Genomic DNA, 13,928 nt, shown 5'->3' with positions numbered 1-13,928 from the left:
GTAATCGCGCGTGCAAAGATAATATGCGTTAAAACTCTTTTGATGCTGGATATTTGGGGAATACAAGCGTACATCAGGCAGTAGGGCAAACCACGCATTCATATTTTTTTTAGTTTATTTTGTGACCTTTGTGACGAATCAATATTAATTTTGGATATATTTTCACATTGACATGGTTTTTGAGATGGGTCGAATTTGATTTGGAAATGTTTACTGAAAAATGTTCGGGTATCGGGGCACAAGGAGGACCCAAATCAAGAGGCCAAGTCGAGGTCACTTCTACGTTTTTCAATTCAGTTTACAGATAGTACAGCGCTGCCTGCGAGTTGCAGTACATACAAACGACTGTGAGACATCTCTAGCATCAACAGAGCCTGATGTACTCAGAAACCTGTCCGTGGTTTAGTTTTCGGGACCGGATATTTCAACAAACCACGCTCAACCGAAAAGCGATTGACAAACTAATTAGTTATAAGCCAGGCACATAGTTTCATGTCTTTTCCGTTACATTTTCTTCAAGCTCACTAGGCGGTTTTGTTGCTTCCAGGCCGTTATCAATGCAAATGTTGAGATAATATCATCATATCAAATCAGGTCACCTGCGATTCGACACAGTCGACCTAAAGCACTCCAACCGCATCACACTAACAATCAGTCCTAATAATGGCTTATAGTCTTTTGCCGAAACATTGCTCACCTTTTTTTGACGCGCGAGGAAAATGAAACTAATGAGAAACACGCATACTTCTTGCGTGGCCTACATCGTTACTCGAATTCTCTAGTACGTTCACAGGAATTCCGCTAGGTGACCGTATGGTGCTGCCACCAAGTTTCTATTTTCAAATGAGTATCGAGTTCGATGATTGGCTGACCTGCTGTGGTCACTGGTCACGCGGGCCGTATAATTTGAATTACCAGGACCCAGTTACACAGTTGTGAGTTAAGATTTGAAAATGAACTGATTTTGGTCAGAGTTAACTTTAACACAGAATTGTAGAACTGGATCCTGATACGCGGTCACGAGTCCGGTTCTGCTAACTTCGAGCTTCATCTTACTGCACCCGTAGAACTATCGAAGATAGCTCCGTTATGAGTTACACTTGGGAGTTACACTTCTCAGCTGTACAGGCACCATTATCCGATTATCTGACTGATGCTCGCCACGAACGATCGGGGCTAATGATTCAGTGGTGGATCTTCTACCTTGGGAACCAAGCTTTGGCGGGGACGAGGGGAAGAGAAGCCGTTCTCGGATTCAACAATGAAGAAACAGCATTTTTTGTAATACAAGTACAAAATCGATTTTATTTCTGGAATAACACATTATGATCAGTGAATAACACCTAATAATAATATATGAACAGAACTGGTATATAGATATGTCTATATATATATAGCACATGATGTAAACTACCGCGTCTACTACAGTAACGATGCCACGAGGTTCGAATCCCGACCAAGAGAGACTAACCCAGCAGTTTACATGAGCCCTATTAGTATTTCTTCGTGTGTTTTTCCCTATAGTAAAGGCGTCGTTTATTTCAATTCACAAATTACCATTTTCGAACAAAAATCAACATAACACAGTCTTCCAGAACATAAGAAAAAAAATGAAATAGAACAAAAAGCCGAGAAAAGTGGCCTTGGGCCGAAAAATTCTAAAAAAAAAACAGGAAAAAAGTCATTGTCCTACCTGAATTTTCCAGGTAGGTATATAGAGATAAAAGAGCAGATCATTTTCAAGGGGAAAAATGCAAAACGTCGTACCAATTCGAACCGGAACTCAGTCTAATGACGTACTCTTAGACATTTCTTAAACAAACGTCAAATTTGTTGACGCTTTTCACTGATTTCGCATTTGGAATTTCGTAAGGCCTTATTTTTTATTCTTTATCGATACATTATGGAATCAGCGTAAATGACATAATTTCCGATCGATAACCAACATGCACGTTAACGCTCTCAATATACACGAATCACCAGTTTAAAAATAGAATCTTTTCTTCATTTAATCATAATATAATAATCATTACGTATTTACATCTATGTACAATATTTGAACTATATATATATCATGTATGCCGTTCCTATCCCAATGTTGTTGTGCAAAACCAAAAGAGTAAGGACTAATCGATAGAGCTCGCTCATGTTGGTCCGATGAAAAAATCATTCAACTAATTATGACAGGTCTTGTTCAAGATTCCAGCGAGTTCTTTATATTTCAGTCCAAACTCTGGAAGCGGACCCTGAGGTTTATATTCGACACGATATTGTCGTAAACGCCGCAACAAATCCTGCTGAAAAATTAGTTTCGAGTTGACGTATTAGAGGCAATTCGGGCTTTGGGATTTTGAAGGTGTACCAGCCCGGACCAGGCTGATAAGTAACTCAGCTAATTTCAGCCTATCAAGATTAGCAGAAGATTAGCAGGCTCGGGCAAAGCGTAATTCAACAATTAACACTTATAGTAAGGCAAAATGTAGTGGATGCCTTGAAACGTGTTAAGAATAAACATCTGACAGCAATGGAATGTTTTAGAAAAGAACTATCATACCTACAATAAGATGTGCATTTTAGCTACGAAATTCCAAAAAAATTCTTGTAACGATATCATTTCATTTCTGTTGTTACCACATTTGCTGGGAAGTTAAAATCACAATTTCCAGAGTAAATCTTTCCCAGTAGATGTCGAGTAAATATCAACTTTGCTGTTTATACACAAATTAGGAATGCCACTGGATACTTTCATCGAATTCGCAGGTTTTTGCTGTATTGGATAATGAAATCGCCGACCTACCACACAATATCAAATAAAATGGATGGTTCTTTGTACTAAGCAGAATAGCATCCCAAGCTGATCCAACACTAAGGAGCTCCCGATAACAAAAAGATTTCTCATGTGGGAATCATGTGTCGACGAAATTGTGTTGTCCTTTGAACGATTCTCACTACCAATTTCACTATCCAAAACGGCCACTAACAAATTATTTCCCACGAAGTTCTCTCAGTCCAGGGGCGGATCCAGGGGCAGACGTTGACAGGAGCACAAAGAAATGAAATGGCAAATATACTGAAAAAAGGGGCAAGTATCTACGTAAAGCGAAAGCAATGCCAAAACGGGGGTCTGGAAAATTGTGAATTTCAGTGCATTTTGATGCATTTCACAGGCACACGTGTCTCTACCCGGAAAGGTATATTAGTACAATGAAGAGTTTATTGAATTGAATTATCGAGTGACACTTACGAGATTATCAGCTGCTACTCTACGATTAATTAACGGGTAGAAAATCGGCGTCTTTTTAAACGGAATAATTGCGACTGGAGCACATGCTGGATCCGCACCTGCAGTACATCAAATTCGGCCTACAAGGCGGCGTCATGGGTTTCATAGTACATTATTATCCTTCGAAGCTATCACATCAATATTAACATACAGTATATCACATTGTATGCAAGTTTTGCACGTACGCCGTAACCATGAAAACAAAAAACGAAAATGTGGGCGGCTGTAAGATAAGACAGGTTCAACAAATAGTAAGAAGGCATTTCGAGGCACAAGCGACCATGATGATTAAATCCTGATCGATACAGTAAACTCTGGCCCGATTTCATAGACATCTACATACAGAACGTTATAATGCTAGCCAGAGGGACAGTCTAAATTTTGGCTGTGTAACGGATGGCTTTGAGACTGTATTAGGCTAAAAAACAATTGATACATTGTTTCTCATTTCTGCTGGGCATAAAACCTACCCTGTACATAACATTTTCTCATATAATGATCAAACTAACTTAGAAGACCCGGCAGCTAAAGAAATGAACTGATTACAAATTTCATCGCAGTTCACAAATCAGCCCGTCGATTGGGAGAAACAAGGTATCATTCTTTTTGCCTTAACCTGATCTGCAATATTCAGAAACCCATTCGACAGGAGACGAGTGCGCTAACAACTGCGACGGATTGATCGCAAACCGAGCGTAAGTATAGAACAAGTTCTAAATCCTATGATCGATCTTAATCCGATCATGCAATTTGATCTAATCCCGATATAATCAATAGTCGCCCTAAATACAATTGTATGTCAAGTATGTTTTTAAAATCATCCTGAACCAGATTAACTAAAAAGGGTCGCTAATGATCTCGATTAAAAGCAGGTTTTACTGTATCGATCGATGGACATTTTTTGAAAGGTTCAAAATCCTTAAGTGAGATTTAGGCTTGGACTTGTGTTACAGAAAACCAGGGTGTTGTGATACAATATGTATGGCTCGGATATATGATACATCAGAAGAGACGGCAAATAAGATTAATTCGAATCAATAAACTCAACCACACATCGCATCTCACGAAAAGCTGTTACGATGATCTGCGCGAACGCAAAAAAGAGACGAATAACATTCTACAACATTCAAACTAAAATATTCCGAAATATTTCCTGTTCATATTATCACAAAGAACTGGGCCTAGTTAGTTTACGGTAAAACCCACTTAAGTCATCATTGCGTTGACGACTCGCGTAGCAATTAATTGGATTGCAAAATGCAAATTTGAATTCAAAAAATGAACTGACATAATGTGATACAATGAGGACTTAAGCAAGTTTGACTGTACTAAGGTTTAACTCATGGGATGATCTTTGAACGGTCATCACCGCAGTCAGTTGAAATTCTATTTTCGTTTGTTCCAAGAGTTTTAATTCGTCGCTAACTCAAATTAATCCTGATTAGCTTCGCGAAACTAGAGCCCCCCAGGGTTAAACGTAATTAGCACTTTGTCTATAAGATTGAGCCTTCGTATATTTCAAAGAACATTGTATAAATCAGAAATGAAGTTGGCTTCCGTCAAGTCAGATCTGAACAACTGTTTAACTCAGGAGTTCGTTGAAATATTTTTCTGAACCTATACGAATTATACACCATCCAACTCGAATATCGGTATAGTCAGACAAATTTTCACCACCTGAAAAGATCAGACTCGACCAGAGTCTACTGTAATAACAGCTCATTTAACCCTTTCGGTGCATCTACAGCGCAATGCGGTGTATGAATCGGCGATGGATTCACTAGTACACCGCATTGATCATGGTGTATTGATATTATCAGTGGAATTTTCAAATTATCACCTGCATGTTCGGATTTTAATTTGTCAGCACTGAAAGTATTTTAAGGTCCACTATTCATTTCATTACGCAAAAGTCTCTGTGGTCATGTACTACGCAAATATCGAAATATCTTTAAAATGGTTACCGTAAGATACTCCAATTATACAAGCATACATCGTGAAATCATTCATAATATAATCGATATCATATGAATTAATCAATTTCAATTACTTGCTTAATGGAATTATAGATGTCGTCGTTAGTAATGATTACTGATATAATATTCGCTGGGCCGCATTTTTCAAAGCAGCGTCAGCCTTTTTTGCAGCACTAGGATCGTATATGAATCCATCTGCATACACGATGATCCTGTTCGACCATCAGCATCCAGTTCCACAGTTGCGAGTAAAAATTTCGCTTAAGTAATTGGAAACGAACTAACTTTCACTCACAACCGTCGAAACTGCCCCTTCCTTGCGCAATAATCGATTGCTAAGACATTTCAAAATTTCTGTTTCGACTACGGCATAAGCTTGAGAAAATTGCTGCGCCTATTTGAAGATGAAAATAATTCATGATTTTCATAATCGAACTGTTTGCTAATTAATGCCATTTGAATTTCTAGAATTGAATACGCCTTAAAAAGTGAACATGAATTTTTCATGACGGAACATCATAAAAAGTGAAAAAAAATTCAATCTAAAATGCCATTCTGCGTTCTGATAGATTGTTTTAAATTGCGAAATTGCAGACAAAAAGAAACAAATTTGTACAAATACCGTATAAATAAATAAATAAACCAACGAAAAGTAGGGAAAAAAAACAACCCAGATGGATCCAATCTTGACAGTACCCTTGCTGTTAATTGCCACGTGAGACTTGTCGATCCATCACATTAAAATCTAGACTTAAATAAGCCGAGACTACGCAATAACGAGTGGTTCGTCATCAGCAAATCCGCCAATCATCGGAGAGTCCTCATCGCCATCTGGAAGAAATGAAAAAATATATAATTTTCGTTCGTAAGTCTATAATGATTTACCAGTGTTTCTTCAATGCTGACTCTTGCTACTAATCCTCAACCATACCAGAAGTGGAATCCTCAACAGCTTCAGTAGCAGCGCCCTCATATGCGAGGATTCTAACCTTGATCCTAATCAGTGCTGACTAATTAATACGCAAAAGAAAAAAAACCACCCCAGTGTGCTGAATCTAGTGGATTTGGCCCTTTGGAAAGAGAAATTCGACCCTGCCAGGAAATATCCCGGGGACGCGCCATGGAATCAACAGCCACGGATAGAAGCATTGATGAGAACGCCGACCTGTAAAATCCGCGGGTTATTTTTCTTGAGTGACATACGCGAACCAGCTGACGGCGTGGCCGTCAGCACTAGCGAGCGCCTAAGGCGCGAAGCTATTTCCGGGGGGTTTGGGGGCCCTCCCCCAAGAAAATTTTAGAAATTAAATACGTTTTCCGAGCACTTAGAGCGATCTTGAACCCATGAACGACTATTATATTTTGGAAGGTAATGGCTAGTTCCAATGTGGTACATCCTCATTTGATGACATTCAGCATCTCATGCATTACGGGTCGAGCCCTGAATTATTGCAGTAAAAATGCGCCGATGAATGCTCACTAAAAATCATCACCAAGTAGTGTATAATATCCGAAAGCGTTCGCCACACACACGCAGCAACAGTAAGTAGACCTATATACGTTACTACTGTTGCTGTGCGTGCGTGTCTGCAACCGATCGATAAAATACATAGGCTACACACTCATCGTAGTACAAATGTACATACAAAATCACTGTGTTGCAATGAATATGCATTGAAATGCGATACTTTTACGTGACGATAAGTAAAACAGGCACTGAACGCTTTTACGGTTCATCTGATTACCGATCGCGCCGGACCAATTGAGTGAGATCATCACCCCCCCCCCATACTTTTACATCATTTTTGGACTATTTGGAAAATTGATATTTTTCAATACTGAAATCCGCGGGAAACCGCGGATCCGCGGGGAATTCTCATCCCTGTAGAAGTATCGTGAAACGACCGTGTTCGGGGAAGCTTACCGAGTTCGGTATCTCCGTCGCTGGTAGTGAAACGAGTCGTGCCGGATCGCGTGTCGTAATGGCTGTTAGCGAAGGACAGGAAACTGCGCTGCAGACGTCGATGTCTTATTACGTACAACACGAGCACAACGCCGAGGGCAACGCATACCACGACGACGGAAACAACAATCGCTACCCAGTTCGTATGGCTCAAGGTCTCAGTTCCAGCGTTCGGACCAGATCCTAAAATATCAATAGTTGATGCTGGAATAGCCACACTCTGATGTGGAGAACAGATATCAATTTTGATACCCAAACTATTTACAAGATTTGTAAGATAAACTGCAAATTTTATTATTAAAAAAATTAAAACTAAAAGACCGGACGTTTCAGACTCTATCTGAAGACCATCGTCAGGTCTCTAGAGAGAGTTTTAAACGTCATGTCTTTTGGTTTTAATTCTGTGTATAATAAAATTTGCTTATAATCTTATAAATTTCGTATATAGTGTGGGATTTATTAAAACTTATTAACAGTTGATGAAATAATGCTAATTCGCTAATTCTAAGGAGAATATAGCATTCGAATACAAATTTCATTAAAGAGCATATACTAATTCTAAACGGAAAATTATAATGAAACACCAGGTTCTGAACGGAAAACGCCAAAAATGCCAGATTCTGAAAGGAACATCAATTCTAATGAGATACCGTATTCTTAACAAAAGGTACTTATAAAACGCCAGATCCCCTCGACAGAAAATACTATTTAGGCTGAGAAATACATGAATATTATGATTATTTCATCAAATTTTCACAAAATACCGAGATAAATTCCCACATATCGAGCTTTTTACTTCTATACTTACGAGGTTTCTCCACTCTGCTGACGAGACTGGGCGCCACATGGCTGAACTCGCCCGGATAACTACCGTTGGCCGCTGCCAGACGAACTTTGAAGTAATGGAGGCCTTCCTTTAGGTTAAGGAATGGATGCGACGTTTCATTCGTGACAGCTTTCAATACGAATTGAGTCTTATCACTGCGATACCAAACTTCGAACTAAAAACGGGACGAAACGAAAATTAAATTATACTATGTTTCATTGCTTCACTGCATGCGTTACCAGTTATTACATAACTATTGTTGTACTTAATACCCCATCAATATTCCATCCAAATTATTTGGAAGACTATGGGTTTTTTAGCTTTGTAAAGAAGGCATAGATTTCACGCTTATCTCAAGCAGTTGAGGCTTCGAACAGGTCGCTGATCTAAGTGAAATCCCTCTTCTGACCTGATCTTAATTTTATCAGGCCCAGCGACTTGTTTCGAAAGAAGCCGGCCAGACACAACCGGTAGGTTTTTTTCATTTGAAAAATAATGGCTAAATCTCGAATTACTAAAGTGAATTTACCTCGGCATTCTTGGGCATCTCGCGTGGTTTATCCCAAAAGACCAACACCTTCCCGTACGCCTTGAACGCCTTGATGTGGACCGGAGCCGGGTATGGTGCTAGGAAAATTCAACATATTCAATATCAATGACCATATTACAGTACCTGTATAAATTGTTATAGTTGGCGATCACAATGTTGACGGCTTAACCATGTGATGTGAGGATGCAATAGAGAATCGAATAGGAATTATAAAATATATAAAGAATATATAATCAATAAATCAACAATCAAAAGACAACTTTAGTATCCAATGATAACATAAGCATGTTTGACTCTACACATACATTGACAGAAAAAGTTCAGATACTTAAGTAGCACTCAGGGTGGCCACTTTCTGCCCATTTACAAGTCCCCCGAGTTTTCCCTGATTTTTCCATGTGTTTTAGATAAAATTTCCTGAGTGAATCAGAGAATTCCCCGATATATTGTAGATTTTTCTGATCTCCTGAGTTTTCTAGGTTTTCCAGGTCAGTAGCCACCCAGACATTTGAAAATCATTTAATCTGAATAGGTAGATCCATGAATTTCAAAATCATGAATATTCACAAGAGACGACAAAAACTAGCTTACGTATTCGGGCAATGACGGACTCTGTTGGCCTCGAGTTTTTCGTTCGAGTTCGCACATTTATCAAGTAGGTCGCACCTCGAAGTATACCATCGGTAAACCAGTAAGACAGGCGCGACGACATGGTCTCATTCGTCACCTGCGCGTCAACCCGTTTGGTTTTGTTTTCCATAACACTAACAACGTACATCTGCAGGAAATGCATGAAAAAGATTTGAATATTGCTATCAGTTGAACAATCTATCAATTGAATGTTCTGTCTATAAATTGAAACTACTGCCTATCGTAGTATATATAGTATAGGATAGTATATAACAAGATTCTCCTGAACCGCATACGTGACCATGTTGACCCGCTCCTGAGGAAGAACCAAGCAGGTTTCAGAAAAGGGCGAAGCTGCATACAACAGATTCATATTCTGCGGAGAATCATAGAAGGTTTCCAGGACTATCAACTTCCACTAAATGTCACATTCATAGATTTCAAGAAAGCCTTTGACTCCATCGATCGGCAAATGATGTTTGCCATACTACGTCATTATGGCATACCAGAACAAGTGGTCAATGCCATCAGCGTACTATATCATGGCTCCAGCAGTGCAGTGATGGTAAATGGCAGCATATCTGAACCATTGAAGTCACAACTGGTCTCCTTCAGGGGGACGTACTAGCTCCGTTTCTGTTCATCATCGTGGTAGACTACATTATGAAACTAGCCACCAAAGACACCAACCAGGGAGCGGAAACGCACAAACGCCGATCAAGACGACACCCTGCTCAACACCTAAATGATCTCGACTTTGCGGATGACATTGCCCTATTGGAGTCACTCATACCAAGAGCGCAGCAGCAAATTGACAACTCCACAATGGCTGCTGAAAAAGTGGGCCTCATTGTTAATGTTCCAAAAATTACAATTTTTGGAACTAAAATTTGTATTTCCGAGTAGTACTTACCCTTTCCTATGGTTTTTGCCAATATTTTCTAAATTTGGATTTATCGCCAATGGTTTTTCTATACGACCCGGCCCTGCGGTATTGCATTTAGCCACCGGCGAAATCCGCCATCTTTTTTCGTCATAGCAGACAAAAAAAAACAGCTATGCGGGGCAGGTGGGCGGGATTCCCACCATAGGAAAGGGTAAGTACTACTCGGAAATACAAATTTTAGTTCCAAAAATTATAATATTTCCGTCGAGTACTGTACCCTTTCCTATGGTTTTTGCTAGACTAGCCTAGCACAAGGATGGTGGGAAAGGTAGATAGAAAAACCACCGCTCAAACGCAAGGTAAGAGGGAAAAAGAGAGCACTTACTCAAGCACGGAATGGAGCACTGTAGCACAGGGAAGACCGGTTGGCCACAGTGAGTCCGTCCAGCTCAGGGGCCCCCCCCAGAATTTTGCGAAATTAATACTTGCAGATATGAGCCCAAACTATGTACAAGGATACACCCCCTGTGATCCTGATAATGCTACATAAATATTCTACACTAAAGGGTCCGATCGGAAAGAACGGACACCTTGAGCCATGACAACAGGACCAAGTGAAGCTAATGAGCCTAACTGGCCTGAAACATCCCGTAAATAAAATGACATGAATGTCGACGGTGAATTCCAAAAGGCGGCCCGACAGACTTCCTCCAACGGAGCACCCGAAAAGTCTGCGCAGGAAGTAGCCATAGACCTCACTTGATGAGAAACGACTCCCTCCGAGGAAAGATTCTCCTTCAATAAAATGTCCTTGATCATTGAAGAGACCCATCGGGCTACTGTGTCCCGCGAAATATCACCCTTTAGGTGATCCAGCAGCGGAATAAATAACCGCTCCCGTGAACCCCTCCGTGAAGCAGAGCGATCTAAATAGAAACACAACGCCCGCACAGGACATAAAGTCCTGTCCGGGATGCCCGGTTCCACTTGATGTTTTAGGGCTTCAATTCGCCATTGACGCCCAACCGAGCCTGGTCGTTGGTTCTTTGCCAAAAATTCCAAAGCAGGCCGCAGCGAAACAAATTCATTCGCTGGCCCAAAGACAATGTGACCTTGTCGGACTGAAAGTGCATGAATCTCAGAGCGACGGGCCGAGCAAGCCAAGAACAGCAAAAATACAGTCTTTTTTGACAAATTTGCAAAAGACGCTGCCGAAAGAGGTTCAAATGGAGCCTCCATTAACTTCTTCAAAATTACAGACAGATCCCATGGTGGAACTGTCCTTGTTACCCGAGGCCGGGAAATAGAAAACCCAGCAACCAGCTGGGATATCCGATGATCCCCTGCTACATTTGGCCATCCAGAAGCACGCAATGTATGAGAAATCGCGGAGCGGTAACCTTTAATAGTTATGACCTGTAAACCTTTTGCTACAAATAGGTGCAGTAAAAAATCTGCCAATTGAGCTACAGAGGGTGAGCATGGATCAATTTCCCCTGCAGCACACCAATCCGCAAAATGACTCCATTTGGCATCGTAAATGGTACTTGTTGATGGCCGCTTAGATCCTGCGATAAAGGAGGCAGCCTGTTCTGAAAAGCCTGAAGCTGACAAGGATCGCTGGACAATGGCCAGGCGAGCAGATTTAACCACTGGCTGTTTGGATGATGCCGAAAGATCCCCTGAGACAGAAGCGATGGGAAATTTGGAAGAATCCTGGGGTTGTCGCACAGTAGGTTGAGAAGTGGTAGGAACCATTTCTGAGCCGGCCAACATGGTGCTACCAGAACTATGTTGCAATTGACTGATCTCTCTATTTGATCCAGTAAGCGCGGCAGGACTGGTGTGGGCGGGAACGCATACGCATGCATCCCCGACCAGTCCAGAGAGAAGGCATCGACCCCCCACGCTTCCGCGTCTGGAAACGGGGACACAAACAGAGGACACCTCCGATTGAACCGGGTGGCAAACAGATCCAGCAGCGGATTGCCAAAAATGCCCCGAACCCGATCGGCTACTTCTTGGTGGAGAACCCATTCTGTCGCAATAGCCTGACCTCGACGAGACAGAGCATCGGCCATCACGTTCCTTTTCCCTGCTAAATGTGCCACAGTCAGGGACACGCCCTTTGTCTGGCACCAAAGAAGAATTTTGGCCGACAGACCTGTGAGGGTTTCTGAGTGAGTGCCTCCTTGGTTCTGAAGGTAAGCCCTCACTGTTGAATTGTCTGTGGCTAACCAAACGTGGTGGCCCTCCACTCTCCTGTGAAAGAACTTCAGGGCCTTCCACACGGTCAGCATTTCTAGGAAATTTATGTGGTTGGTGGCCTCGTAGCGAGACCATTTCCCGGCTTTGACTCGGTTCTCCAGATGTGCCCCCCAACCTTGGTGACTGGCATCCGTGAATACACGAACTGGAGCCTCTAACGGGGCTAGTGACACCCCGAGCCGAAGATTCGTAGTGGCCGCCCACCACTGAAGATCCGGACTTAGATCGGTTGGAGGTACGGGAATCAAGGCCTCCCAGTTGCCCTTCGACTGAGACCAGAAGACCTTCCAATATTGTTGCAAGCGCCTGCTTCTGAGGCGGCCTAAGGGCACCACCAGACCCATGGAGCTGATGGAGCCTAGAAGCCGTGACCAGTAACGAGCTGTTCTCGGGGTTGTGGACACTCCCGCTACAGCTTCTTGAAGTTTGGCCACTCGAACCATAGACGGAAAGACTTTGCCGATTCAGAGATCGAAGTCCATGCCGAGATAAGTGAACTGTTGGGCCGGCGTCAACTGAGATTTTTCCCTGTTTACGCGGAACCCTAGCTGATGGACTAAGTCCAAGACTGAGGTCATTGCCTCCCGACATTCCTGAGCCGAATTCGCGACTATTAACCAGTCGTCGAGGTAAACGAACAGTCGAACACCCCTTGACTGAAGTACCTTCTGAACTGACTTGACCAACTTGGTGAAAACCCACGGGGCCGTACTGAGGCCAAATGGAAGAGACCTGAATTGGAACTGGCGGCCTTTCCACTTTATCCTGAGAAATCGCCGAGATTTTGGGTGAATTGGAACCTGAAAGTAAGCATCTTTCAGGTCCAATGAAGCCGCCCATTGACCCGGACGGAGCCCTTGAATCACGTCCTTGGGCTTGGTCATCCTGAACCTTGGAATGTCTAGGTGCCGATTGAGGGATGACAGATCTATCACTGTCCGTTGACCCCCTGTGGCCTTTGGTACCATGAATATTCGAGAAAACCAGCCGGGAGAAGTTTCGTTGCAAACTGGTTCTATCGCTCCCTTTTCTGCCAGTTCCTTGAGAGCCGGAGAGATTAAGGCCTCCTGACCTGGTTTTGGCCGCATGTCGGGAGCTGACCTCATCAGGCGCGGTCGCCTTAGGAAACGGAGACGGTAGCCCCGAGAGACGACCCGGGAGGGCCAACCGTCTCCAAAGAGGTCGGACCAGTGGGTTGCTGCCTGCTGCAGACAACCTCCCACTGGTCCCAAGAATTCATTTCGAGTTTTTCCGAAAGGAAGAGCCCCTTTTTTGGAGCCTTCCTCTTGCCTCGATACGAACCGGAACTGTTACGACCGGACGAGGCTTGACACGATTGTTGAAGTTGTGCGCTAGTTCTCCAACCGGCATCCGAAGCCGCCTGAGAAAGCGCTGAAATTTGAGATGGTCCTGTTTGCGTCCGTGCCGAACCTTGCGCCGCCGGCGTCGGACCAGAACGCTTTTTCCACGGAGTTCGGGGGTTGGACTTGGCCTCAACCTCCCGAATCTTCCTCAGCTCTGCGGAAACCGGAGCGCACCAACCGGA

The 13,928-nt window shown here is 42.6% G+C and overlaps 1 protein-coding gene across 3 annotated transcripts in view; it reads right to left on the bottom strand.

Annotated features, from left to right (window-relative positions):
- Positions 1–1,296: 1,296 nt before the first annotated feature.
- The window catches only part of LOC141907025 (sortilin-related receptor-like), a 48,397-nt gene continuing 35,765 nt past the window's right edge, over positions 1,297–13,928 (bottom strand). For all 3 annotated transcript variants that reach the window (XM_074796563.1, XM_074796566.1, XM_074796565.1), the window contains 5 exons: positions 9,190–9,376; positions 8,578–8,675; positions 8,031–8,223; positions 7,184–7,405; positions 1,297–6,090 (listed from right to left, as the gene is read on the bottom strand). In XM_074796563.1, the coding sequence (XP_074652664.1) occupies positions 6,026–6,090; positions 7,184–7,405; positions 8,031–8,223; positions 8,578–8,675; positions 9,190–9,376 (765 nt within the window). In that variant the 3' untranslated portion in view covers positions 1,297–6,025. The remainder of the gene's footprint in view (positions 6,091–7,183; positions 7,406–8,030; positions 8,224–8,577; positions 8,676–9,189; positions 9,377–13,928) is intronic.

This window comes from Tubulanus polymorphus, chromosome 6 (genome assembly GCF_964204645.1).
Source record: "Tubulanus polymorphus chromosome 6, tnTubPoly1.2, whole genome shotgun sequence".
NCBI lineage: Eukaryota > Metazoa > Nemertea > Palaeonemertea > Tubulaniformes > Tubulanidae > Tubulanus > Tubulanus polymorphus.
This window is presented reverse-complemented; position numbering and strand designations above follow the sequence as displayed.